The following is a 26,129-nucleotide window of genomic DNA, read 5'->3' as shown; positions in this document are numbered from 1 at the left end:
TTGGATCTGTTTTAATGCTAAATGTGAGGTGTGGTTATCAGCCTTGAGACAGGTGACAGGCTTCAGCGTGCACTCAAGGCCTCTAACAGAAAGCCTTTTATCAGCCTCACACATAAGAATACATTTTTCATCAACATTTTCTCACATTGTCTCAACCTTTGAGGCAAGGCAATGTTCTTCCTTTTCACATCAATGCACTTCCTAGAAGGAGGCAAGAGATGTAACATTTATTCAATACTCAGAATAATATAAAGAGCGCTCTTATTTTGAAGAGTTATTAGAAAGGAGAAAAGTATAAATGAGGAAAAAATCATATTTTCATCTGACAGCTATCTGAAAATAATACGCCTGTGTGGCTTTGTGTGGATATTGACTGTAAATAAGTGTGGGAGTAAACCACAGACATTAAAGTTTGATTCTCATCACAGCGTCTGATGCCTGCTTTGTGTTTCTGTGTTGCAGTTACTTCGACGCCGTCAGATGAAAATTTAGGCCGACCAGATGAAGACACATTTGGGGTGAGTTTTCTGCTTAATGATGTTGATGAAACAGCTGTTAAAGATGTTGCCTGTGGTCTCGACACAGAGCTGCCGCGTGTTGCAACACAAATCTAATGCGTGTCTTATCTGTCAGAGGACCCTTGTAGGGGTTTGTACTGTGTGTTGACTTGCAGCGCTGAGGCACAAAGATAACAATACACCAAACACACGGTACAGTCGCTATTCAAAGATGTATGTTCGGGCCCTAATGATGTTGACCGTAGTAACACAATGCTACAGTGTGAGCTGCTGCTTTGAAATGTTGTGTAATATGGGAGTCTGTGTGGTTTTTCCACCATAGTTCTGTAGATGGGAAAAGATGCTAGCATGTTTAATGGGGTATTGTAATGGAGGACATTTGCTCAGGTGTAATTGATAGCTTTAATAATGCAGTCCCTGAAGTGTGGGAGTTCCACTTTCCTGGTATCTGCATGCATGCTAATCTTATCTTGCTGGACCACAGACTGTATAAAAAGATAGACGACATTACAGCTCCCTAAAAGTGAAGCCAAACCCTCTCTATCGCCCCCTGCTGACTGGCTGCAGTATAGGTCATAAAGCCCGCCTCCTCCATGTTAACAGATGGGACATGAGTCAAACTATAAAATCAAAATACTTGTCAAATAAGTGTTTCTCAAACATGGTTTCTGTCATTATAGTTAGTTCTTATCATGCTGATTTACGTCCAAGTGTTCTGATACGTTTATTTTTAAGTTATTTGATGCTGTAAAAAGGATGATTGACAGCTCTGTTGACAAATTCGGCTCCTGCAGCCGATCTGTTCCGGATTAGTAGAGTAGAGGAGGAACGTCCAGAGGAGACGTAACTAAAACAATCACTACAGTCATTGAAGTTTACATACCTGTGAACGTCTGCTTCAGACCAACACAAGAAGCTGTTCTGCTGTTGAATACGCCGGCGTGCGAGATCTTTGCTGTTTTTTTCAGTTAAATGTTTTGGTTAGTGGAAGTGGCTACAGCGGCTCCACCCACCGATCTCTACTGCGCAACTCTGGCTCCAAATGATGTCACCAGCGCAAGATGGCAGCACCTATCCCAGAGAAATTTTGGCTTCAATTTTGTACAATGAGAGTAGATGGAGGCATGTCGGCCATCTTTATATACAGTCATTGGTTTGGACTAGAAGTGACCATAAAAGACACGGTGGACTCGCACTGATACGCTTCTATCCTGAGGGACAGGTGCTGTAGTAGCACCTTTTCAATCATATGTAGCCATGCTCTGAACCATTACCTGTTTTATAATCGGTTTAACTCTGAAAGGGACCATCATTCATAAAAGGCCGATCGTGTTGTGTTAAATAAGACTTGAATGTAGCCATTAAAAGCATACACTTTGTAGGAATAGTTTCCTGAGTTAATAATCAAGTGAGAGGTAGGGACATTTTCATATTTAGTTCAATGAAATCCTACTTCTTCAAGAGTTGCCCCCTGCTGGTAATCAGTAAGAATGCAGGCTTTAGGCACTGCATATACAGTCTCTGGCTTTAACAAGCTGCAGGTAAAAAGTGTGCAAAGCTTTGATTGGACAATTACTCTTCAGGGAGTGAGCGATCTGCTGTTTATTAAACATTGCATTAATGATAGGAAAATTAAACCCTGTTGCAAGTAAACTCTACTCTGTGAACAGTCTATACCTGCATTACTTACAGTATTCAGTCTTTGCCATCTTCATATCTAAATTAGTCCGATTTCAAAGTTTGACTGATATGATCAGAAATAATAGTTGCAGTGATGAGGAGCCAGTCGGAGACTTTTAAGAAGATGCTAAATTTTCTTTCCAAAGCTGCACTGAGCATAAATCTGGCGGGAGATGAGGATCATATTTAAATAACATTCTGTCAGCTGGAAAACATCAGAGCCGAGGCAGCTGCTGTAATCTCTGAGAAAGCAGTTATCACAATCTAGCAGATTAAAGGCTGATTTGCAGAATTTAAGGTGATCACAAATCTGGAAAGGATTATGATGTGAACACAGTCGTCTGTTTGCTGCCGGAGTCTGACACATCATTTCCTTTCTTTCAGGTTTCCATCGCCGTGGGTTTGGCGGGCTTCGCTTGCGTCCTCCTCCTCGTCCTCTTCGTTCTCATCAACAAATACGGCCGACGCTCCAAATTCGGTATGAAAGGTAAGTCTGCACAGATAGTCAGACGGGCAGACAAGGCAGACAGATAGCTTTGTTTCTACGCCTTTCTGCTAGTTGCATCATTGAGTCCAATCCCCCAGTTAATCTTCTCTTCAAAAAAAACCTTTGTTCACTTGAAAATGTACATATGCAGCTACTGTACACGTCCAAACTGATACTGCACTCAAGTCAGATCCCCGAGAGGACTCATTTGGGGAAAAAAGCTTTTCCCTGTGGACGATTAATGATCTGTTGCAGGACGCTACAGTTCTGTGATGCTGTAGTTTAATCCTGCAAAACGACATACGTTTGCACTCACATGCACACACACACACCAACACACACATACAGCCAGATCAATACTAAAGGGCAGTGTGCATGCAGACGAGGCCCATGCTCTGTACATTCACCCCATACATTCACCGTGTCTGCTATGTAGAACGATCCTGAATTAATTAGTGGCCTGGGTGCTGTCGATCATGCTGAGGAACTCAATGGGATTAATATGGCTTTTGTGCATGCTGAGCTTTCATTTTGTGTCGGCTCCAGGTTTTTTTGCTTGGCTCTCTGCGGCGTTGGCGTTGTGGAAAAGGCGATAGCAGCCGCGGCGTTGATGTAGGAACAGAGAGCAGAGCAGAGAGACAAGGATGGTATAGCTGTTCAGGTCCTGTAGTTCAGGTTCAAGTGTTTGCCCACCGTACTGCAGCTCTTATCAGTTGGCAGGCTGAGCAGCAGAAATCTGCTCGTCTTTGGTGGTTTGTGGTGGGGGAGCTTGTGTATCACTCACAAGACACACAGCCCTGTGTGCCTTTGAAAGGTGCACGCTCGCTATTCTACTCCGTGTACATGCCTACTTATCTGCTGGTTTTGTTTAATTCAGTCTGCTAGTTTCTTGTTCTCTCTTACATGTTCTAATAACAGCCAGCGTGACCCAACACCTCACACCATGCGTGCTCATTTCATACCAGAGTCAAGGCTAGTAGCATTAGCCGCTGCCAACCCTTAATTAGCTGCTTTACAGGATTAGAGTCTGTTACTTACCTCGCTGAAGAACTCGCCGCTGTAATTATTTAGGGGGCGGCAATTATTACATTGACCCACAGCTGGCTCAGGGTTTTATAGTTAATGAAGCCTTACAGGCGTGTTAGTCATGTCATGGCAAGTCTTGAAGCTAAGCTATGCTATGTTTCCACACAAAGGACACAAAACGCACAGCTCCTGATAAGAAGTTTAAAGGTAGTAATACAAGCAACATGTCATAAAGGCGGTCTGACCCTGTGTGTATGTATGAGATAAGATTTAATGTGTGCCCGAGCGGCCTGCTAATGATGCGTCTGCCATGCAGCAATTCTTATTCCCTTTCATCCAAGGCACCTTTATACGCTGGAATAATGCATTCTCCACACAACAGGGTCCTTTATTATTTATCATTTCTACCCACAACTGTGTAAATACTGTCAACTCAATCTACCAGGAATCTGAGTTATAGCACTGCCTTATTTTTACACTTGCTATCAAACAAAAGGAGGCCTGGCCTCATATTAGCTTAGCATGTTTTAATGCTGCGAGCTGTAGGACAACTCTTAGCAAAAGGGTGCTTCATATGCAGTTTTAGTACACTCCATGCAGGAGCGATGAAGAGGGTAATTTATCTCCTGGATGGCAAGGTCCAAAGTCCACTTAGACGCTGCAGGGACTATTTTAAAGAACTGCATTGTGAGGCTATCTCACTGTGCACCACATGGTTCTCAAGCAACACTCACTGCTTCATACCATGTTTTGTGGTCAGAGACGATTTCTTAGATTTTTTTTTTTTTAACTGTCCATGTGATACTTTTAAGCCTCTCTACTGGCAGGCCTTCCTGCATGCACAGTCAAACCTCTGCAGATGATCCAGAACGCAGCAGCGCGACTCAACCAAAAACGCCACATGTCACTCCACTGCTCATATCCCTCCACTGGCTCCTTTTTGCAGGTCACATCAAATTCAAAACCCTGTTGCTCGCTCACAAAACAGCTCCTGCCTACCTGAACGCCCTCATCCAGGTCTACACTCCGTCCCGCCCACTACGCTCTGCCAATGAAAGGCTCCTGGTACTCCCATCACAACAGGGCCCTAAGTCTCTAACTAGACTCTTCTCCTCAGTCGTCCCCAGGTGGTGGAACGAGCTACCAAACTCCAAACGGTCCGCAGAGTCCCTTTCACCTTTAAGAAGAAGCTAAAGACCCAGCTCTTTATGAACACCTCTGACCTTAATGATAGGGATGCTCTTGATGATGATGACATCGAGGATGTTGTTGATGCCGGTTAGGATTTTCATGATGATGATGATGATGACTATACTGATCTTGTTGATGCTGACGATGATGACATATATAGATATATATATATATACATACAAACATTACGCCTGTTGGCACCAGTGTCCGATCGCACTTAAAGCTGTTTGTTGGCTCTTACTGACTTCGTTCCCTTCTATGCTTGTGTTGTATTAACTCTCAGATGTACGCCATCATTTTACACTAAACTAAGCATGCAACCTCTCATTTCCCAGCCTTCAGAATATATACATAATTATATATAGAACCATCCATTATATAAAGGATATCACCAGGTTAGCAGCTCTTTAATGGCCTCTAATGTTTCTCCTTTAGCGTTCACAAATACAACCGATAATTCATTCAGGTTCTGTCAAGAGCTCCCATGTTCAGGGAAGGAAAATAGGTTTTATAAATAACTTAAATAGCACAGGAAGAAGGAACACATTGAGCCATAATCATTTCTTTTCCAGTTTGCACAATACGGTCGGTGCAGTGCAGCATTGTGTGCAGGATGTCTTCTTCTGCCCAGTTCAGCCATAATGTTTATGACTTCCTGGTATTATTAACAGATAAAAGCACGGGCGATAGTGCAGGTATAGAGTTGGCAGGCTGCAGGTAGTGTACAGTGATCCAGTTCAGGGTAAATAGAGATGCTGCTCACTGTCACTGCGAGTGATTGAAGGTTTGAAACGCTTAAAGAGAGGTGATGTCGGAGTGGGATCTTTCAGGACCTCACGCTGTTCTGTACAAAGGCCTGATTTGTTCAGTGTGTGTGTGTGTGTGTGTGTGTGTGTGTGAGTGTGTGTGTGATCCCCTCCCACTCTTGTTCTGGAGAATCAGCTGGAAGGCCTGAAGAAGTCATTACCTTTGGATGGAGCCATAATGGATTTTCGCTCCACTAAATCACTGTGGCTCTTTTGGCTGTTGGAGTTTGATCACCGACCGTTTCTGGGCATCCAATAAAAACTCTGTTTTTATTTTTTCTTCTTTTATGTGGATGGAGTGTGCATGAGTGTCTGTGTGTGTGTGTGTGTGTGTGTGTGTGTGTGTGTGTGTTTGTGTGTGAGCCGCATTCAATTGATTTGCTAGCATTTCAAGGCCCACCGCCAAGTCTGTCCGCTGGCTGCCTTGCATTTACAGCTCAGACTGATATACTCCAGCTCTCTTTATGTGCTTGTAATTGTGCTTTTATTCGAGATACTCTGCCTGTCTGCATGCGTGCACGTGTGTGTGCACATGAAAATGGACCCTGACTGTAAAAAAGCAAAAAAAAAAAGCCTGTTGCTCTGATCAATATGTTGTCGGCTTACCTCTCGGACAAAACATCCTGCAGTCTAAGCAGTCGGCCCGTCTTTCACATCGTGATTCTCTCCAGCGGGTTTTGAAGTGTCTCTCACACAGAGTTTTGTCAGCAGGGAATCAATAATGCTTCTTTAGAAAGAGACACTCAGCATGTCAGTAATAAGTATTACGCTCCCCTGTTATCTTTTCTTATGTTGTGGGAGAAAATTACCCCGCCCCTGCTGCTGTAAGTGCAGCCGATATACGACAAAATGTATATCATTCTGTCACCTCGCTTATCTTTCTGGCCAGACACTTTTTCTAAAGAATTATTGGGTGCATCATCTTTTTTTTTCTTTAGAGTGGTGCAATAGACTCAATTTTTAAAACTGCAGCTGACTGCAGAAACAGGAAACTACAGATTCAACCAGGACTAAAGGGATTGTTGTGTCTCCTCAGTTCGGGTGAAGACATTGGAGATCTCTAACAGAGTGTACAAACCAAAATAACCAGACACTGAAACTTAACAATTTCCTGTTTACACTCTGATCCTCCTCTGACATTTTTTTTGTGTCATCATAACAATACAGTAACTCACCCAGATCTGGATTTCGGAAATAAAACCATTGTGAACTCATTCTGAGGGTCCCCACAGGGCACGGGAATCAGCGCTACATTGTGCTGCATTCTGGGTATTTGTGGGGCTCATCCACAGTGGTTGTTGGCAGCTGCTGTGTGTTTATATAAGGAGCAGATGATACAGGCGCTATTTCTGGCAGAGTTTTAGACTGAAAATATACAGTCACAAGCGGAGACAGAGGTAACATGTCAGGAGGAAGTGACAAATGAGTGAAGAAGCAGCGCTGATTGACGTTAAATTTAAGAAGGCTCGACACTTGTTGTTAATCAAAGATGGATGATTTCTGAAACAAGAGAAACTTGATGTATTTTGGTATCCTTCTATTTATTGCAAGTTTTTGTATCAGTTATTTTTAGTTTAAGTACAGTTAACTTTAGTTTCTCTTCTTTAAAGGGCCAGTTCACCGATTTTCAACCTCAGTCCTATCATGCTGTTATGGGGAGCTAATGCCATTATGGTAGAACAAAAATTCATTTTCACTCTGTGCCTTTGGAGGGTGCTATCCGCTTCTCCAATGGGCCCCGGAAATCCTCTGCCAGACGACGTAAACACGTCATCTGGCAGAGGCCAGGGAGCTTGCTAAACTACACTTCCTCAGTCTAGAACGCCCGGCTCTGATGTCATGTCTCGTTCAGAATCGTCAGGTTTGAAATGTAGACCTGAAGATTTTTTAGACGATCCACCGGTATATTCCAGTCGTATTTCAGATTCTGAACCGCTCTGAGCCATTGCCTGCAGCAAAACGGTACTATTTCACTCCAGCGTCTCTTGCTGGGCCGTTCCTGTCAGAGGGAGGGGCGCAATGCATGCTGGGTGTTGTAGGAATGTAGAATGGGCGAAACAACGAGCTGTTTGTACAACTTTCTCAGGCAGCAATTTCAAATATTATTGCTTCTATCGATTACAGAGAACACCAGCTTTGACTGACAGTGGCTTCTTCCACGAGGGAATTGCTCCTTTAATGTACCTGTGCAACTTCCAAACTTGAACATATCAAGCGGAATGTGCAATTTATCTCACCTGCTATAAATCCTCCTGTTATTTAATTGACCCAATTTTAAAGGAGTATTTTGAGATGTAGTTAGCTGTTTATTCTCTGTGTTTCCAGTCTTTATGCTAAGCTAGAATTAACCTGCCGTCAGCTTCATCATTAATGTTAAAGGAACAGGTAACATGCAGTGGCCAGAGGCAGTGACTTCCTGGAGTCCTCGCACAGATGAAGCAGACATGTCAGAGTTTTAAGGTCCTTTTTGGCAGGACCTTGGACAGCGTCAGGTCTGCTGTTTTCCCCTGCCTTTGTGCTATGCTAAGCTAACACATAGCTGATTGTACCTTGATATTTTCTGTATGTGCATTAAATATTATGGTATTAGAGCTGCACGATATTGGGAAAAACATAAATTGCAATATGTTTTTGTTCTACGATATTTATCGAAATATTTAAAAAAAAATACAGGAAATGATACCAGATGAACACAGTGTGTTTTCATATGTAAACAATTAACATTCATACATTTTATTATTTGTGACTTTTAAGTCTATTGTCGTCTAACAAAACAAAACTCCTCTTCTACTTTTAACACTGCAGTTGTGTTATTTATACAATATGTCATCAAAGGTGTTCAAATGTATGTTTAATCAGCGTGATCAGCCCGGTGATGGCAACTTTTTGAATCGAAAGCTCACAGTATCCTACATTCCTGTCGGCACACACAACCTCACGCTGTGTGTGCGCTGCAGGTGTAGCCGCTAAAAGTAAAACACTGGCGCGTCCACTCCGTGAACGGCTCATTTATGTAGCCACAGCATTAACCAGCACTGGGACGAGGTGCCGCTGACAGCAGGATGACACACACTAAAAAGTCTCCTTGCGTAAATGAACGTCTGCGCGTCACCTGCAGGTAAACAAGCATGCAACACTGCAGCTCAGCGGTCAGTTCTGTGCACTCTGATGAAGAGCTGCACTAATGTGATAACAGTCGGACTTTCCCTGTAGATTAGTGATGGGAAACAAGAAACCGGCGAGTTTTGTGTTTTGCACCGAGCAACAAAAAAGTAGCAGCTTGACGTGTTTCAGTGAGTTTGATCGTTATCGCATGTCCTGCAGTGTGACTATTGCACATGCAAAGGTTAAATGATAAATCAGTTAGCCTTGACCACCAGTAAACTACTTTACAGGGTTCACTGGATTGGCTTTGGACAAAAAAAAAGACGTCACCTTTTGCATTGACTGAGATTTTATAACTCGTAACGTTTATAGTGTTACAGACAAACAGCACTGTAATACCTGTAAGCCTGTTGGATAAATAAAGCACTGTCAGTAAGAGAAGACAGAAATGTGGCCCTTAGCCTTTAACCCTTTTAATATTTAGAGACTAAAAGTGCTGACTGACACAAATGATTCCTAAATGCTGAGACAGCAGGAAGTCAGGGTCAGCTGAAGCAGAGTTAGTCAGGAGGTTACCTGTAAGTCCAGGTGGGCAGACACATTTAATCAACTATGTCTATCTAGTTATTCATGAACACTTTTTCTGGAGTTGGGGTGTTTCTCTGCGGCCAGTAAAACACTTTTTAATAACATTTTACTGTTTCCAAGATGTTGGAAAGTCTGGTCTTAGAAGCATCTCATCACTAAATGAGCACAGACAGTTTTCATGTTCTTAGACATACAGACAGACATGTAGGTAAATCACAGAAATGTCCACCTACACACTGATACAGACTGACACACGCGCACACACACACACACACACACACTCACATAGAAAGCATGCCCCGCGGCAGCCTGCTAGCCTCTGTGATCCAGGCGTGTGTGTCAGGGCAGCTTACCCTCCTCTCCGCTACATTACCTGAACCAGGCCTGGGGATGATCAGCCCACACACACACACACACACACACACACACACACACACACACACACACACACACACACACACACACACACACGCTGCAGCATTTACTGCATCACTGCCTCACTCGGCCTCCAGTGGCTGGAGTGAGCTCTGCTGCCAAAGCAGAGAGACATGTCTCAGTCTGCAGACAGACGGGCAGACAGACACTGTGCTGTTTGTCTGTTTAAATGTCAAGAACATTTTCCATGAAAAAGCCTGAAACAGAACGTGATTTACATGCATCGCTAAATTTAGACCTGCTGTCCAAGAAACAAAAAACTGCTTCACATTCCAGTCAGCATGAATCATAGATGTAATGGACAGACAGGTGGATATTTACTCCGGTACAGTACAGTTCTTTGTATTTCCATCACAAGTATTTCCATTTTACGCTGCTTCTCGTGCACTTCATTCCTACATTGTGATTTTCACTCCAATAGATTGCAGCTTAGAGTCACCAATTAACCGAATGAGCATGTCTGTGGACTGTGGAGGAAGTCAGAGTACACAGACACTGGGAGAACTCCACACGGCAATGCCCCCGCCTGCAAACAGGTTGGGATCAGGAACCTTCATGCTATGAGGCGACAGGAAAACACTGCTCCACCGTGCTGCCAGTAATCCAAAAGTATCCTATTTAGAGTAAATGGTAAATGAACTGCACTTATAAATCGTATTTCTAGTCTTCAGACCACTCAAAGCGATTTTACACTACATGTCACATTCACCCTTTCACACACTGTTGACAGAGGCTTCTATGCAAAGTGCCAATCTCCAATCAGGGACTAATCATTCACACTCATTCATGCGCCAGTGGCTACGTCTTTGGCAGCAATTTGGGGTTCAGTGTCGTGCCCACAGACACTTTAACATGTAGACTGCAGGAGCTGGGTATTGAACTGCCAACCTCTCATTTGGGAGACAACCGACTCCACCACTAAATCCCATCTACCAATTTAATTCATTCATTTATCTTCAGGTTGCAAAATGTACGTAAGATAAAATGAACTCAGTTGAGTCTATCAGTTACAATTTCAATACAATATTAAGCAAAAAGGGGCTGCACAGTGGTGCAGTGGTTAGCGCTGTTTTCTCACAGCTAGAAGGTTCCTGGTTTGAACCCTGGTTCAGATGAAGTGGGCCTTTCTGTGTGGCTTCCTCCCACAGTCCAAAGACATGTTCATTGGTGACTCTAAATTGCCCGTAGTTGTGAATGTGACAGGTTGTCTGTCTCTATGTGTCAGCCCTGTGATTGACAGTCGATCAGTCCAGGGTGTAGTCCGCCTCTCGCCCAACAACAGCTGGGATAGGCTCCAGCCCCCCCCGCGATTCTGAACAGGATAAGCGGTATAGATAATGGATGGATGGATCAAGCAACACTATTTTTCAGAGACAATCGTACCATCTTTGTGTGGTGATGTAAACAATGTGGCACAGTGGAAGACACTAAATGATATGACAAAAACAATTAAAGGTCTGTTTGACTTATTAGTGATTCTGAGCCTTTAAAAAAGAAACAAATCAGTGGTTTAAAATGAACCGAGAGTGGTAATCCTCACCACATCACAGAGGGCACAACAGTGCTCACACATTAACAACCTTGTTAATTGTGTGCAGATGGCGGCTTTGAAATGGAAGGAGCTGAATGTTTGGCTTCCCTCACTTCGGGCAGGTGTTTTTGTGGAAGTTTCAGCCCTCTTTTGAACTCAAGTGTGCCAGACTGATTCACTCTTCCTGCTGCTGCATGAAAGTTTTGTAAATTTTTTTCATGCTGCTCAAAACATCGTTTTGTTTTTGTTTGTTTCTCCAGCTTAAGAACATCATATAAAGAGTTTCCAGGTTTCCTCATTTAGAACATCAAAGCACATATAAAATGCTGTGCGTCACGAACAGAGGCATCGACGCACAGATCACAAACCTCTGGTCTTCTCTGCACAAATGGTGTTTACCCTGTGCTCAGTCGCTACAGCAGCAGCCATCTTAATTGGCTCTAATTCATTCTTGTGTACGCAGGCGACAGATGGGGACTTCCGAGAAAACAGCAACAGGCGGACCGGGAAGTGCTTCTTTTCCTCTCTTAGTTTGAAAAGTATTTCTTGTTATATGTGTTCCCAGAATTTAAGGCAGTTTATAGGAAGAAAAGCTCACCTTCCGTCATCTCCATCATCACATTGTTTTTCAGACTGAACCCATCGCTGGTGCCGCAGACCGCCGACGCTTTTAGTGAACTCTAAAAGGATTTGGATGCTGTCTGTAAACTCTCAGCCACAGCATGGTCTCACATATCCTCCCTTAGTTCTTTCTGCACCTTGCATGGAAAATGAATACAAAAAAGGGATGTTTACTTATTCATCCCACCTAAAAGTTGCATGAGAGCCTTCTCTGAGGGTTTGGCTGTGCTGGTGTCCGTCCCTGGATGGAGATAGAGTGCAGGGTGGCCTGGGGTTGTTGCTGTGGACTCGATGTTCCTGATACAAATAGGATTTCTATTTTCTGTTTGATTTTATTTTGGAGTTCAGCCTGTGGAAAAGGACTGCTAATAGCAAAGTGCCTGCCTGGTGTCTTTCTGCAGAGCTGTCCATGCATTGTAAATTGGAAGGCCGGGCCTGCAGAGTGGATGCACTTTGACTGGGTGTTTGGAAGCTGCTTCCCTCTTAAGTCTTTTCTATCAATAGTTAAGAATGCCTCGGCCTTTCAAGTTTAATAATAGCTTTATATAGCATCTTTAAAATTTCAGAATATGGCAGAACACAGATGTAACTGAAGGAGAAAGAAGCCGCACTTTTCTCTAACAGGCTTTCTGGACTGCTGCAGCAATTTGGCTGCGTCCCCGGGGGGATTGTTCAGAAAAGATCATGTTTTTGCAGCCATGGGAGGCTGCAGGAGCTCGCTGTGTGAGAGACATGAGCATTTTGTTTCATAATGAATACAAATGTAGTTTACACGGTAAACCATTTACAAGGCAGAGCTGTTTTCAGTGCGGCTGAACAATGGGTCCATGAAAATGCATCAGGGACAACTTCTACGTTTCCATGTTTCAATTAGTATTGATCTGGAAAACCCCTCCACCGCGGCTCCATTCTTTTCTTTGTGCGCTGCAGAGGGAAGCTAAACGTCTCGGTGCTTTTGTGCGGATGCCAGTCCAATCAAGTCTATTGGTATTGTTTAAGTGAGCACAATGCTTAATCATTTTTTGAGTTTTCACACTTTTTAAACCTTTAATTAGCTCCTGGTAGCAGCATTTTTATCCTTCTCAGCACACCCACAGTCTTCTGTCAGCTGTTTACTGTTGGACCGGTTTCTCTTTAAACGCACATTAACAATCAGCTAACAAGAAGGATATTTGTGTAAGTATTCCTGTGTAAATCTCTGAAGCACCTCTCTAAGTATGAGATACTGCTTCCTCTTATATAAAGCGCATTGTTTGCACATAAAGGATAGATGCACTCGTGCAGTTTTAACTTGTTTCCTTCTTTTTTACGAGTGGTGAGAGGACGTCTATCAGTTCTGTCAGTAATTATGAACACGTTAGTCTGCCTTGAACTTTAATTCAACCTCCCAACCACAGTATATTCCCTATCCTGGAGGACTTTACTAATGATTATTGCACTCATATTTTCTGCAATTTACATGAGGCCTTGAAATAGACTCTTGCGGTATAGTGCTGATTAGTTTCCTCCAAGTTAATGAACATTAAGAGACTGAGTCTCCGCAGACCCTCTCAGAGCTCAGCGCGTTCAGCTTGGACAGCACTCCTCACACCCTGTAATACAGGACTGACGGCTCCCTGTCGGCCGCACAGTGTCAGCAGGACGTGTTGCAAAGTGCTGCCCTTGTTGTTATTTTCAAAGGAGCCATGTTAACGCCTGGTTGTGGCTTAAAAAAAAACACATGAAAGCCTGGATAGAATTTGAGCACAAGAGAAACTTTGCTTCCTCGGATGCTGCAGGCTAAAACAACCTTCAGCTAGCAGCTAGCTGCGTGGACAGACAGGAAGCTGCACTGTAAAACTAGCTTGAGAAAACATTTCAGAGCTTTATTTTCTTCAGGAAACCTTTGGCTCGACTCCAGTTTAGATTCTCTACACGTTGAGGGTTATGCTTTGCTTGTTTCACCACACGAGAGAGCTTCCATCAGAGGTGGGAAGGTGATTTTCAGGGTCTGAGATGTGATTTCTGCCTAATTTCTTACGTTTTTCTACCAAAGACTGAAAAAGAGAAGCATGCTGTGAAGGTTTTTAGCCCCCTCTCTAACCACTAGTTAATTCAGTGTGAATTTTAGCCACCGGCCCAGCAAACAGCTCACATTATGTAACAGCCAAATGTAGGGTGCCGCATGCTCACTCCCACGCTGGAGAGGAGTGTGCTTCTTTTATACTGACAGATACAAAGTACAAGCTACTGCTCTGCAACCAATGTCTGTGCTAAATCAGCGACGATGTGATGTGTGTGTTTTATAATGACAGGATTCACAGAGAGGGTATTTACATTATGTATAAGTACAGTAATGACAGCACTGTAAATATTGCATCATAGATTGAATGTTGACAGGCCTCTTCAGTTATTTATCTCTTACAGTGACACGGTTCTGCTAGATATTAAACACTCACAGCACTTCATGTTTAACATGTTTAACACGGTGACATAATCTACTTGTATGAGGGTATCTTTACTGTGTATTTATAATTACTGTGTAGCTATATTTACTGTGCTGCTGTGATAACTTGCACCATAATTTCCCTGTTTGGGATCAATAAAGTCCATCTATCTATTTATATTGAATTACATAATTAAAACTATACCTATAGTTACATATAAGAAGGATATTACCAGTACGTACTCATAGTACCGTACAATGGTGACAGCCTTTAACTGTATGTTTTATAGCGATATTATCGCGTGTCAGAATTATACTTTATCTTCTCTTGTCATTAATAACTTCTAAGTTTAATATATGTTATATTATACACTGTATATTGTGGCTGTTAATAACTGTAAAGCACTCTATCATATGCATTTATCAAGAAAAGTGTACCACAGGTGTTGTAGTGACAGAACCACACAATGCAAATGATTTATTCTAAATATCTACAAATACATTATTATTATTGGTGACAGTGCTTCTGTTATGATGTAGGTACAGTAAGCTCAGTATTCACAGTCTTCCACTTTAAATAGTTAAGAACAATGATGGTGTGCCATAAAAGTGACATACATTTATATAGACAAATCTGGCGACCAATTTGTGTGTAGTGCCATCTAGTGTATCCACCATGACTGCGGTGTCTGCTGCTGCCTGCTGACTGTGACAGCAGCATAGATAGTAAAGATGTGAGACAGCTGGTCCAGTCACTGATCTTAACATTATTTAGATCTGACATATTAGACGTCTTTAACAACAACAGCCTGATTACATAATGGAGAAACCGTCCGCCACATATCTATGATGAAGTGCTCTGTAATGTAACGTTAATTTACTAGCTAGTTAGCTTAATCATTTACAGCTGCATTTAATCATCACAAACTAGTTACACTGGCAAATATGTTTGTTATATATATTCATTAAGCATGTATTTAATTTAATTACAGCTCTTACTTGATTATGCTAACTAGCTAGAGGAGGAACATTATATATGCAATCATTTCATTAATCGCCTGGCGATGAACAACAAGATTCACGTACAGGTCACTCAGAGAGGACTGAAATTACTGTAATAATATAATAAAATAATAATATTCCTGATCCACTCCTGAAGAATATCTTAGTCCTCTGCGCGGCCAGTGAATCTATGAGTGTCCGGCCTCATACAGAGGGACTGTTTCTTGTTTGTGTGTTGTGCACAAGTTGAAGTTTGTCAAGTCTATGTGAGCAGCTGATTCACACCACAGGTTCTTCCTGATGTCCTTTACATGGTTGATGAAAGTAAAGTTGCAGTAATGGCAGCTTGTCAACTTCCAGTAATTCCTCAGATGAGTGTATATAGTCGGAGCATGTTATTTACAAATGTCTAATATATGTGTTATAGTGACAGGATTACTATATATATTGTATATGCACATATTAGCATGACAATATTGCAAATTACTCGACACATAGTTCATACAGCATCTATCCTGAACTATATTAACTGTAACATATAAAGTAACCATACGCTAAAGTTTGTTTGATAGTGGACATTTATTACAATTGTGGTTTCCAGTCTGGGTTTCAGGAGCCCCAAAGGGACCCTAAATAAAGGGGAACCACAGTATTAAAGGGATATGAAAGAAAAAATAATGTTTAAAAATAATTCTGTTGCACAATTCTATGCGAATGAAACCATATAATTAAGTACAGACAGCAGTCATGGATGGCTGTATAAAGCACAGTAACTGTTGTAGATCTCATGCAGCCACTCAGCAGGCCCGACTCCATCCTGATCAGGGCGTCTTCCTCCTGTTAGATATGGAGCCGGACTTCCATCAGTAGCACTTCTCCACACATCCCCCTCAGCTCGTGTTCCCGTCGGCCTCTCCCCAGTTTGCATTAACACACCTCTGGGACCGTCAGACCGCAGCCTCTGTATTATAGAGAGAGTGCAAGCCTCCATCTTTTACAGGGATGGTTAAAGTTATACCTCTGGAGAGTAATTGTTGTGTAATCACAACTAGGGGATTAATTATTCATGGAAGCACGCACACACACACACATCACATCTACACAAAGTGATCTCCTCGAATCTCTCTCTCTCTCTGTTTGTACCTTTCTCTCCATATGCCCCTCTCTCTCTCTCTCTCTCTCTCTCTCTCGCTCTCTCCCCCTCTCTCTTTCCCCACTAATGGAGTTAGTGAGCACCGAGGATAAAACAATTAAAACAAAATTCATTTGAATGAATTAAAGAGCGGGGAGCTGCAGTAGCTGACACTTCTGAGGCAAGACGAATTATCCTGCATGGCTGGTTTAGTAGCATTTTACAGTGGCCTTGTCCCACCTCATTAACCTGTTTATTAACCCGCGGAAAAACATTGCTGGTTCACAATAATGCAAAATAGATGGAGGATGAATATCTAAGCGGGGAAACTGATCCCGCTCTGGGTAAATATAGACCCTTCGGATAGACTTGGTGGAATAACGTACTGCTGTTACCTGTGATAAATAACAAGGCGCCGTCCAATCATCGTCCTGCATTTTCCAATATTTCCCGGTGAGCATCAACAGGAGATGCGCAAGATTTGCAGCCTGGCTTACGAACGACTATGGAGGCTGTTAAGGAAATGCCAAGGCCATCTGTGCTGCTCTAAGAGGGTGTGAAATGAAGATGGAGAGTGTGTCACACCGCGATGAGAGGTCATTACTGGCTCCTCAAAGGCAGCAGATTATGTCAATTTTACAGGTCACAGTCTTGTGGGTCACTACATTTTTTATCCTTTTGGTCTCTGTGACACCTGAACACTGGGTAATGAGTCCGCAAGCGTCTGGAGTTCAACTGTGCATTAAGAGCTGTGCTGCAGGAACAGCAGCTTAACGGGTGTCGCTGGCGATGATCAGATGCAGCCAGATGGCGTCAGGATGTTGCTTCTCCAGCTCGGAGTCACTGCGACAATCACTCTCTTTCTGCTGGCAGATTGTCACTCTGTGGGTTTATATGGAGCTTAATGGCTGAATGCACGCTGTATATCTAGCTAGCTCAACAGCACCATTTTCATTCCACTGGATTGTGAACCAGAGCAGCTTACAGTGTTGAGAAGGTTTACCTTGTGTAGCCCTCCTACAAGGAACTATTCTCAGCACTTACTCTGGTCTGTTGCTGACCCTGACCTCTGACCTTTCAGCGGAGGAGGCAGGACAGAACAGGATTCCCCTGCCGAAGGGCAAATATGGTGGAAGTGAAAGCAGTCCTGCAATAGAACGACGCTTGGGGCTGCATTGGTGGGGGCCCCAATGGGACAATCAGTGCCTTCAAAAACTCAGGGTCACACACACCACTTTAGCTTTTCATCTCTTTCACAATAATTGTCAGGTAAACGGAAGAAATACGGCCTTGAAGCTGAAAAGTAATGTACCTTGTAATGTGGTCGTGCAAGTACAGTATGTAAATGGCCAACACAGTATTCTTTTTCCAGGCATTGTGTTGCGTTGCAGTAACCAAATCCAACAGGTTTGCTGCATGACCCTGAGTTTGAGAGCGACAGATTCAGTGACACACTGAAAGAAAAAGGTCATTTGTGTTTAGCCACGTAGTTAACTATAAGTAAAGACTGCTGCCTTGCTGACGAATGGCTAAATTAACCTATAGGGAAAGTTCAAAGTTGTCTAGGAAATCAACAAGGTGACTCTTTCAGGTCATCATTCAGAATAGTGTTGTAGGATTCAGTCTAACCCTTGCTCTTGGTCTTATCTTGACTCATTACCTTAAAGCCTTGTCTCGGACTCAATGTTAGTCTTGTTCATGACTTGGTCCTGGTTTATGTCAGGGGTCTCCAACATGTCGCTCACCATTTGTTGCCTGGTTTTTAGTAGCTCGCCATGAGGTTCACTTACTGTGTACAAAAAATCCAATGACAATAAATGCACCTTGAAAGCCTCTTCCCACTTCATTTCAATCATATACACAGATGTCCCACCCCCTCCGATACAAAATAATAGGACAGGCCGATCAGCTGTCAATAAAAAACGGTGATGCTCCAGACAAGTTTGTCGACGTCTGAACCGAACCAAATCACAGAAATATGGCAGCAACCTGCATCGACAGGTCGGGTCAGTTATGCTGTACGCTAGTAGAGCTAAAGTGAGGAGTTCAGTGCTGTTAGCCTGTTTAGCCAGATTTATGATGGACAGTGAAGGTGGCCACGCCAAGAAAAAGCTTAAACATACTATCTCCACAGGGGAGTGGGGAAGTTTTTATTCATGAATGTGAAGGACAAGTGTGTGTGCCTCGTCTGTGGTACCAACGTTTCAGTCGACATAACAATCAACATGGAGCATTACCAACAATTGGTATACCGTAACAACTGGTATTTCAGGGATTGCCTGTGACATCAGCTCTGAGAATTTCTGTGGAAATAATGATTGATTTAATGTGACAACGATCACTGATAATTCATATTTGAGCTCATGAACAAGGTATTAAAAATGAAGTTAATTTCCCCAGGTCAATGTCATTACACACAAACTGTATGCAGAAGTAGCTGGATCCCTCCTGCTCTTCTGTGTTGTCTGCCTGGCTGATGACAGTTAGGGTTTGAGTTATCAGATCCTGAACAAGAAAGGATTTTTAAGCCCATGATCAGACATTAAACATTGCCTAATTCAGCTGCAGGGATTTAGTAACAGGAGAGAGGCTTGTTGTGACTGAACATTGACAAATTGAAATCACTGATAAAGGTACCAGATGGTCTGTGATTGCTGGGATGTGTTGGACCATGCCACCTGCTGTTAAAGATCAACGGTATCCTTAAGGAAGCAACATGGGGTCTGCCTCATTTCTAATAGACACCTGTTTAATAAGTCATCAATTTGAAGTCTTTTACTCTGCCAGCTTTTACTAATACCCTGACTGTTTAGTGTTGGATTCTTTGGGTTCCTTGTTGGGACGAGACATTCTGTCAATGTCTTGCTGATTGGGAGCAGAGGGTCAGATGAGAGGAAGGAGATCCAGCCCGTCATTCAAACATACATATCCATACATTCAAGGACATGACGGAGGATGGCACCAAGTAGTCTTGATCCAGAGGTGTTTGGACGGATCCCAACACGTTTAAAGCAGTTCCAAAAGATATAAAGTTAGGCACAACAATGTCAGCCATGCATTCAGGTCAAGGAGCTAAAATTGGAATGGGGCCTGAAATGATTGCATGTTTTGATTGACAGTAGCTCAGTTATTCCAGTAGCAGGCAAAAGTCTTTTTTAGTATCCTAGAGCCAGTTCTCCTTTGCAGGGTGTCAAAAGGCCCAGCGTGGATAATAATCCTCCTATTACTTGGATGTGTAGAGAGGATAACTGGCAACAGCCCTCTTAGCTCCCTGACAGATGTGTCAGCCATAGTTAGACTCTTTGCCTTTCTTACATGCTTGGTTACAGAGTCCCCAATCAGAGGAGTGTCAGGCTTATCAGGTTTGGAGTTAGCAACGGTCTTCAGGCTCACAGCCTGGAAAAGGTTTCGGGGCTATTTCTTGGGTTTTTGTTAGTCCTCGCCTTTAACTATTCGGATGAACACATATATCATTAAGTGTCAGTGGTTTAAAACTGTTTTGTAATGACAGTTCAGATGATGGCGCTAGCTTTGGTGCTTTCTTGTTTGATTTCTTGCTGGATTTTTCTGTCCTGGCTGCTGTTGATGCTTTCGATCTAGCATCTGTGCTGGAGCATTAAGAAGCGTCATTAGGGACGGCCGGTTTGGATCCTCCGCATCTGATAAAGTGTCGCAAGGATACCTCCTGGGAGAGGTGTCTGCCAAGTCCACACTGGGAAGAATATCTGCCTGTTAGCAGCTGGTGTTTGGCACCTTGTACAGTGGCTGCTACAGAGTCAATGAATTGCTCACTCTCGCATATTTGATGCAGCGTTTCAATTTTCTTTCAAGATGTGTTATCCTCTCAATCAGTCGCTCACGGGCCGAGCAGCTTGCAATATGGCTGGTGAGTGGTTCGCGCAATTAGCATCAGGGTCCTCTGCAAAAACACAGGAGCACGTATTGTTTTAGGTTCATAGGTTAACTACCCATTTACACCACTGTACGTGGTTTATCTGATGCGAGCTGCATCCTTTTTGTTTCCTGTCTAGTTTCAGAAAAGTTCAGACTTCCTGTATTTTTTCTGCACAGTTTTATTCCTTTCAGATTCAAAGTTGATAATCCACACCATATTGAGCTATAGGAGGTACCTGCAGGTGTGTTCAGGTCTTGGGATATTGAGCATTTCCTGTCTCCGCCTAAAGATACTGCATTCTTCATGCTAACAGTTAGTTCATGCTGCTCGTAGATTTGTCAGTCCTGTCAAAGATTTAGCTTTGTCTTCTGGTTTGCCCTTGGTCGTACTTGTAGTGCATCCATTCTCATGTAAATAGAGCCCATTGTGTTTTGCACAACTGAATCTTTGACCTTTCTTTTATACGAACGTCTTCTCCCTCCATTAGAGACAAGCCTGTTCAGCAGTCGCTCTTTATTAAAAAGCATTCTCAGAGGAATTCCATCTTTCTATCTTGTTTACGATGCTTTTGAGAGCCCTCTGAAAATCCAATAGGTGCTGTAATATTGCATTGTAGCTGTAATATTGCATTTCAGCTGCCTGGCAAAGTGGCTTTATTCCTGTGTTTGGGCTTCATGGCAGCTAACTGGCAGGGAGATAAACTCCATGTAGCCCAGGGGAGCGTGGTGATGATGAGCTAAACAAACAAGCTAACTATGCTACAGCGCTGCAGCACAAAGGAGGCTGCTGAACAGTGCATCTCTGTTACGTATGGAGAGGAATGAGAGGGGAGGAAATGCGAAGTAGGAAAGGGAGGAGAGGAGTTTGAAGAGAGCAGGAGGAGGTGTTAGGGGAGCTGTGAAAGGCTGGCTCAGCTGTGTTTTAGCTAATGGGGGAACTGGGTACTCTGCTGACTCTCCTCTGTGAGTGTTGGGAGATGAACAGATGAAACGTTGGCCATAGGTTTAGACGAACACTGAAACAAATACAGCAAAAAAGAATGAACATAAAACTGTAGTCGAAATGTTCACACAGCGTCAAACACTAGAATGTAGATTACACAAGAGGCAATAAAGGATGAATATTACATCACGCCATATGCACGATGTGCAAAACTGCACTTGCATTCACATCATGTCTGCAGATTGTTACATATGTATAGCTCTAGAGATGCGTTATGGTGCATATGTGTGCGGGGGCGGAAGGGAGAGCACACTTGATTTAATACAACCTCCAGGGACTGAGCTCTGATTTAAGAGCGTCTACATGGCAGCCACGGCATAGGCACTTTCTGGGTCATGTGAGCTGGCATCACTTGGATTTATTTATCAAAACCTCCCACCACCAAGACACAAACACACACACACACACTTGCATACATATGCAGTCATTTATGTGGATAGAAACAGTATGTGTGCAGACAAAGACAGAAATGGAGTAGCAGAGACGGGATATGGTTTGTTTGCACGTGTTTGTGGCTGTGTGTGTTTGTGGGTGTGTGTGTGTTTGTGGGTGTGCGTGTGTGTGTGTGTGTGTGTGCGTGCGTGGAGTACCTTTGCTCTGTCAACAGTAAAACACAGTTGAAGCCTATTTCCACTGAGAGAGGGGCCGCAATATGTTTTGGACCAATGCTGCAGGTGAGATAAGATCCACGCTACTGCCGCCCACAATCTGATCCTGCTGCTGTGCCAGAGGGCAAAATCCAATTTCCTCCTCACTGCGAAAAAAAATGCAAAACAAGAAAAGCAAAATATTTTTTAATCAATGATTAATGCTGTGCAGGAGATGACTATTTATCTTTTGCATATTCCAAGAGGACAGAGTGCAGCAGCTAATATATTGTTGGTTGTCTCAGTAGGATTCGGGCAGAATAATTGCGTGATAAGGCCTGGCACGTCTTTAACCTGAGCTTTTGTCTCTCCCTGGCCTTCTTCCACCAGGCCATGTTTGCCTTCTCGCAACATGACATTTGGAGCGCAAATTGTCTGGCCTTTCAGAACGCTGGACTGTCTAGCTCATACTGACAAGAGAGACAAAACAGTCTCTCAGATAACTGCTCCATCCTCAATTATTAGACTTCTTTGAACTGAATGTTCCCTGTGCTGTCCGTGTCTGTCATCTGCTGGAGATAAGCAGCGGGCCCACGGCGCAGCTACAACTCTACTTTTTATTTGCTACTGGACTTTGTCACAGTGTCCCTCTGGGAGAGAGGGAGAAACACACGCTCACAGGTCAGCATGAGACTCTCAAACTATAACATCAGGACAAACTGACAAGCTGAACTGAACACTTGCTAAACCCCATCCCTTAACAGTCAATTGTGTTGTAGCTTAGGAACTTTTACTACCCGCCAAAGGCCTGTTAGTGGTTCTCCTGTTTGGCACAGCCACCATTTCCCTCTGAAGTTACGCTGAGGATGGGAAATTACCCAAAGGATAATGTCGTACTGCTTTGTTTCAGGTTGCATGACATATGCACTACAAACGCAAGATGTGACTTTCATGTGAGTGAAGAGTACTATCTATTTTTTGACGGAATGTATTTCTCACCTCAATTCCCGAGGGTCTTCTTGCTGGCTATAGATGCAAACTGTCGTAGCCAGTAGCAACCACAGCAGTGTGTTTACATACGATGATGTGACCAACAGAAGTATTATTAAAAAAAAATATATACTTTGCAGAGTAACTGTGCAATCACACTGAAAACGAGATTCCATGTAAAGTCAATGCAATGACATGAGTAGACGCGAATTCGCATCGGGCAGCGCGAATGATGACGAGAATTTGCGTGAGTTGAAAAAATTTAACTTCCTCAGCGAATTTGCGCAACGTGGTGTAGCGAAAGCCTATCAACATCGAGATTCTCCTGACGCCGTTGGTAACCATGGAGATAAGCCCCGTTTCCTCTCCTCCAATCCGGAAGTTATTTAAACGCGAATTTTGATCCTGCGGTCAAATTGGCGCAAGTGAATGCACTTTAAAACTCTTGCTTTAATTGAAGCTTTTTTGACTTTATGCCATAACTTGTTTAAGTTTTTGGTGTTATTGACACTGCTGTATTGCATTGTGGGGTGTTTGTCCTGGTGTATGGATACTGTAATACTTCCTTATAAATGGTATGCACTTCAAATACTTCCATACCAAATTGCTTCCATACCAAGATGGACAGACTAAAAATTCCCTCATACTATGTTATTGTACTAAATAGTACGTTGGACGCAGGAAAGCACTCTCACCCATCATCATCATGTCACAGCTTCCTGATCGGGCCTTATTATTTAGATAAAACAACATATCTAATATGATAGCATGCTAATAGCATTCAACTCCTTCATAGCTAACATTACTGTTTGATAGGTGTGCAGGAAACAGAAAGAAAGGTGTGAATTAATTCTAAAATTCTGTTTCTGCACTTGTAAAAACATCTCCTTACATAAGTGCTTTGGGTCCACAGAAATAGCTGGGGACAGTTCCTGAAGGTAGCCATGTGTTGCCAGCTCTTCATGCAACACAAACCCTCAGTGCTCAACTTCTTGGAACACACATTTGTTTTGGATGTAATCTGCACAGACAGTACACAGAAATATTACTTATTTAACATGGACTACTAGCTTTACACTGGAATATAAAACAAATGCCGTTTCATGACTTTCAACGTCTTCTATGGATCATACGCTGGTGAGGATGCTAACTTTGTGTAACATGCTACACTGGCCTTAAAAATGATATTACATTAGCTGTAGCCTATGAAGTATATATCAAGTCTATATTTAAGCCCTTTTAAAAAGTGTGTTAACAAGTTTGTTTTGGAAAGAGTCAGTAGCAAACTACAGCTGGAAATTGCTAGTTATGGAGTAGGAGTTATGTAGCCTACATTAGCATAATTTGTAAGCTAGGTGTCGACAAACTTTGCTTGTGGTTGTCATGTCTGCTAACAAAATTAACTTTAGCTGGCTAGAAATGAGAAGCTGCTTTTGCCAAATGCTGCTACTAAAGCTAACTATGCCACAGCTGTATTAAAGCATACTCAAGAGGTAAATTCTAGCATCACCAGTGTGAATAGCATGGGTGCTGGGCCCAACTTTAGCTAAAGATGGCGGTGGTCATGGGAAGGTTTTCTGTTCTGTAGCCAATATTTGTGAGGAGGAGAGCTTCAGGGCTAGCATGCTTTAGTTAGAGTGGTAGCCATTTTAGATAAACTCCATTGTGTATTTAGGCTTTCTCCTCTGAGCATTATTGCTACAGATGTGTTAGATAAACTCCAGCTTCTCACAAAACAATTCCATAATGTAACAATAGGAAGAAAAAACAAACTTGAGTTTAAATCCAAAACTATCTCTCATGAGGAAGCAGCCAAAGTGCATCGCTAGTTCATCAAGCATGCAGCTGGGAGAGGCAATGCTACAGTAGTAATCCTCTGTTGATTAGCATATAGCACTACTCTATTTCCCAGCTAGCCAGCTCCTCTCGTTGCCCCCGGAGTCTTAATCCTTCCTCCGCCTGTTGTGTTTCTGCTCCGCTGGGGACCAATCGCGCCAATTCCACTCATCGAGCTAGATAATTAGTGACAATTGTAAAAGTAATTTACAAACTCAAGCGATGCCATTGAGCAAATGGTGCCAATTAACTAGAGATGCTAATGTGGGCAGAAATGCGGAAAAGCAGCATCCGACCTCCATTACAGTGAGAGGAGGAGGGCCTGGAAGCTGTCCTCTGAGTGTCAGGGGGAATTGTCCAGGGAGACGAGAGGAAGCGATGCACAATGTCGGACCGGGCTTGTCACCATGCTGCAGATTAATCCCACAATACAAGTACAAGTATCGTGACCAGGGCAGCAACATTTTAATTTACATTGAAGGCAATTAGCCGCTGCCATTATTCTGAGTCACTGGCTAACCAACAGGAGAATATAGCTCAGCCCATACACCATCAGCATTGTGAGAACTCGCTAAGGCTTTTTGGAATTAATACCTGTCTTTGCAGCTGAAATTAAAAGGCTCTATGCACTAGAAAAGGGCATCACTATTGCAGCTAACTGAGATACTGGACATGACCACACATTTTTATTAGAGCGAAGTTACTGGTTGAAAATCTTCCCCACACTCAGGAGCTTAGCTGAAATGTTAGATCAAGAAACCCACAGCAGACCTTGCCTACAGAGCGTCTGGTTCTTAGCCCAGTGAGATGATTTATGATGTGAAAATGTGCTTTTTTTGTCCTGAAATAATTAATATCGGCTGCCTGCAGGATCTGTCTTTTAATTAATCAAGTAAAATAGCCTGGGAACTAAAAATAAGATTAACCTATACTTACGATTAAAATTCACCAATTGACCATTAGACTTGTTTTAAGTTTCCTGCAAGAGGTCATGAACAGAAGTCAAACACCGCTGTGCAGCAATGTAACAAGCTGGATAGTTTAAAGCTCCTCTATTCTACATTTAAAATGTGTTTCTTTGATGTAAGAGCTACCTACTTGTTTTGCTTTTCACTAAACCACAACTTTGGTCCAGAATGAAACATCTCAACAGCTACTGGATGGACAGCCATGAGTACAGGAATTCATGGTCCCTTATCTTAAAGCTGCTGTGAGGACGTTTCAGTTTGTGTTGATTTTTTGCGCCCCCTGTGGACAAATCCGTACCTCTGA

At 42.8% G+C, this 26,129-nt stretch overlaps 1 protein-coding gene across 1 annotated transcript in view; it reads left to right on the top strand.

The window, feature by feature from the left end:
- ntrk3b (neurotrophic tyrosine kinase, receptor, type 3b) overlaps window positions 1–26,129 on the top strand; it is a 229,834-nt gene that overhangs the window by 135,672 nt on the left and 68,033 nt on the right. The window contains exons 9-10 of the mRNA XM_069657671.1: window positions 463–518; window positions 2,583–2,685. Coding sequence (XP_069513772.1) covers window positions 463–518; window positions 2,583–2,685 — 159 coding nt within the window. The remainder of the gene's footprint in view (window positions 1–462; window positions 519–2,582; window positions 2,686–26,129) is intronic.

Source organism: Semicossyphus pulcher, unplaced genomic scaffold (assembly GCF_022749685.1).
Source record: "Semicossyphus pulcher isolate SPU_LCO1_2020_fin unplaced genomic scaffold, fSemPul1.0.p SCAF_1, whole genome shotgun sequence".
Lineage (NCBI taxonomy): Eukaryota > Metazoa > Chordata > Actinopteri > Labriformes > Labridae > Semicossyphus > Semicossyphus pulcher.
The sequence above is the reverse complement of the archived record's forward strand: the minus strand, read 5'-3'. Positions and strand labels throughout refer to the sequence as shown.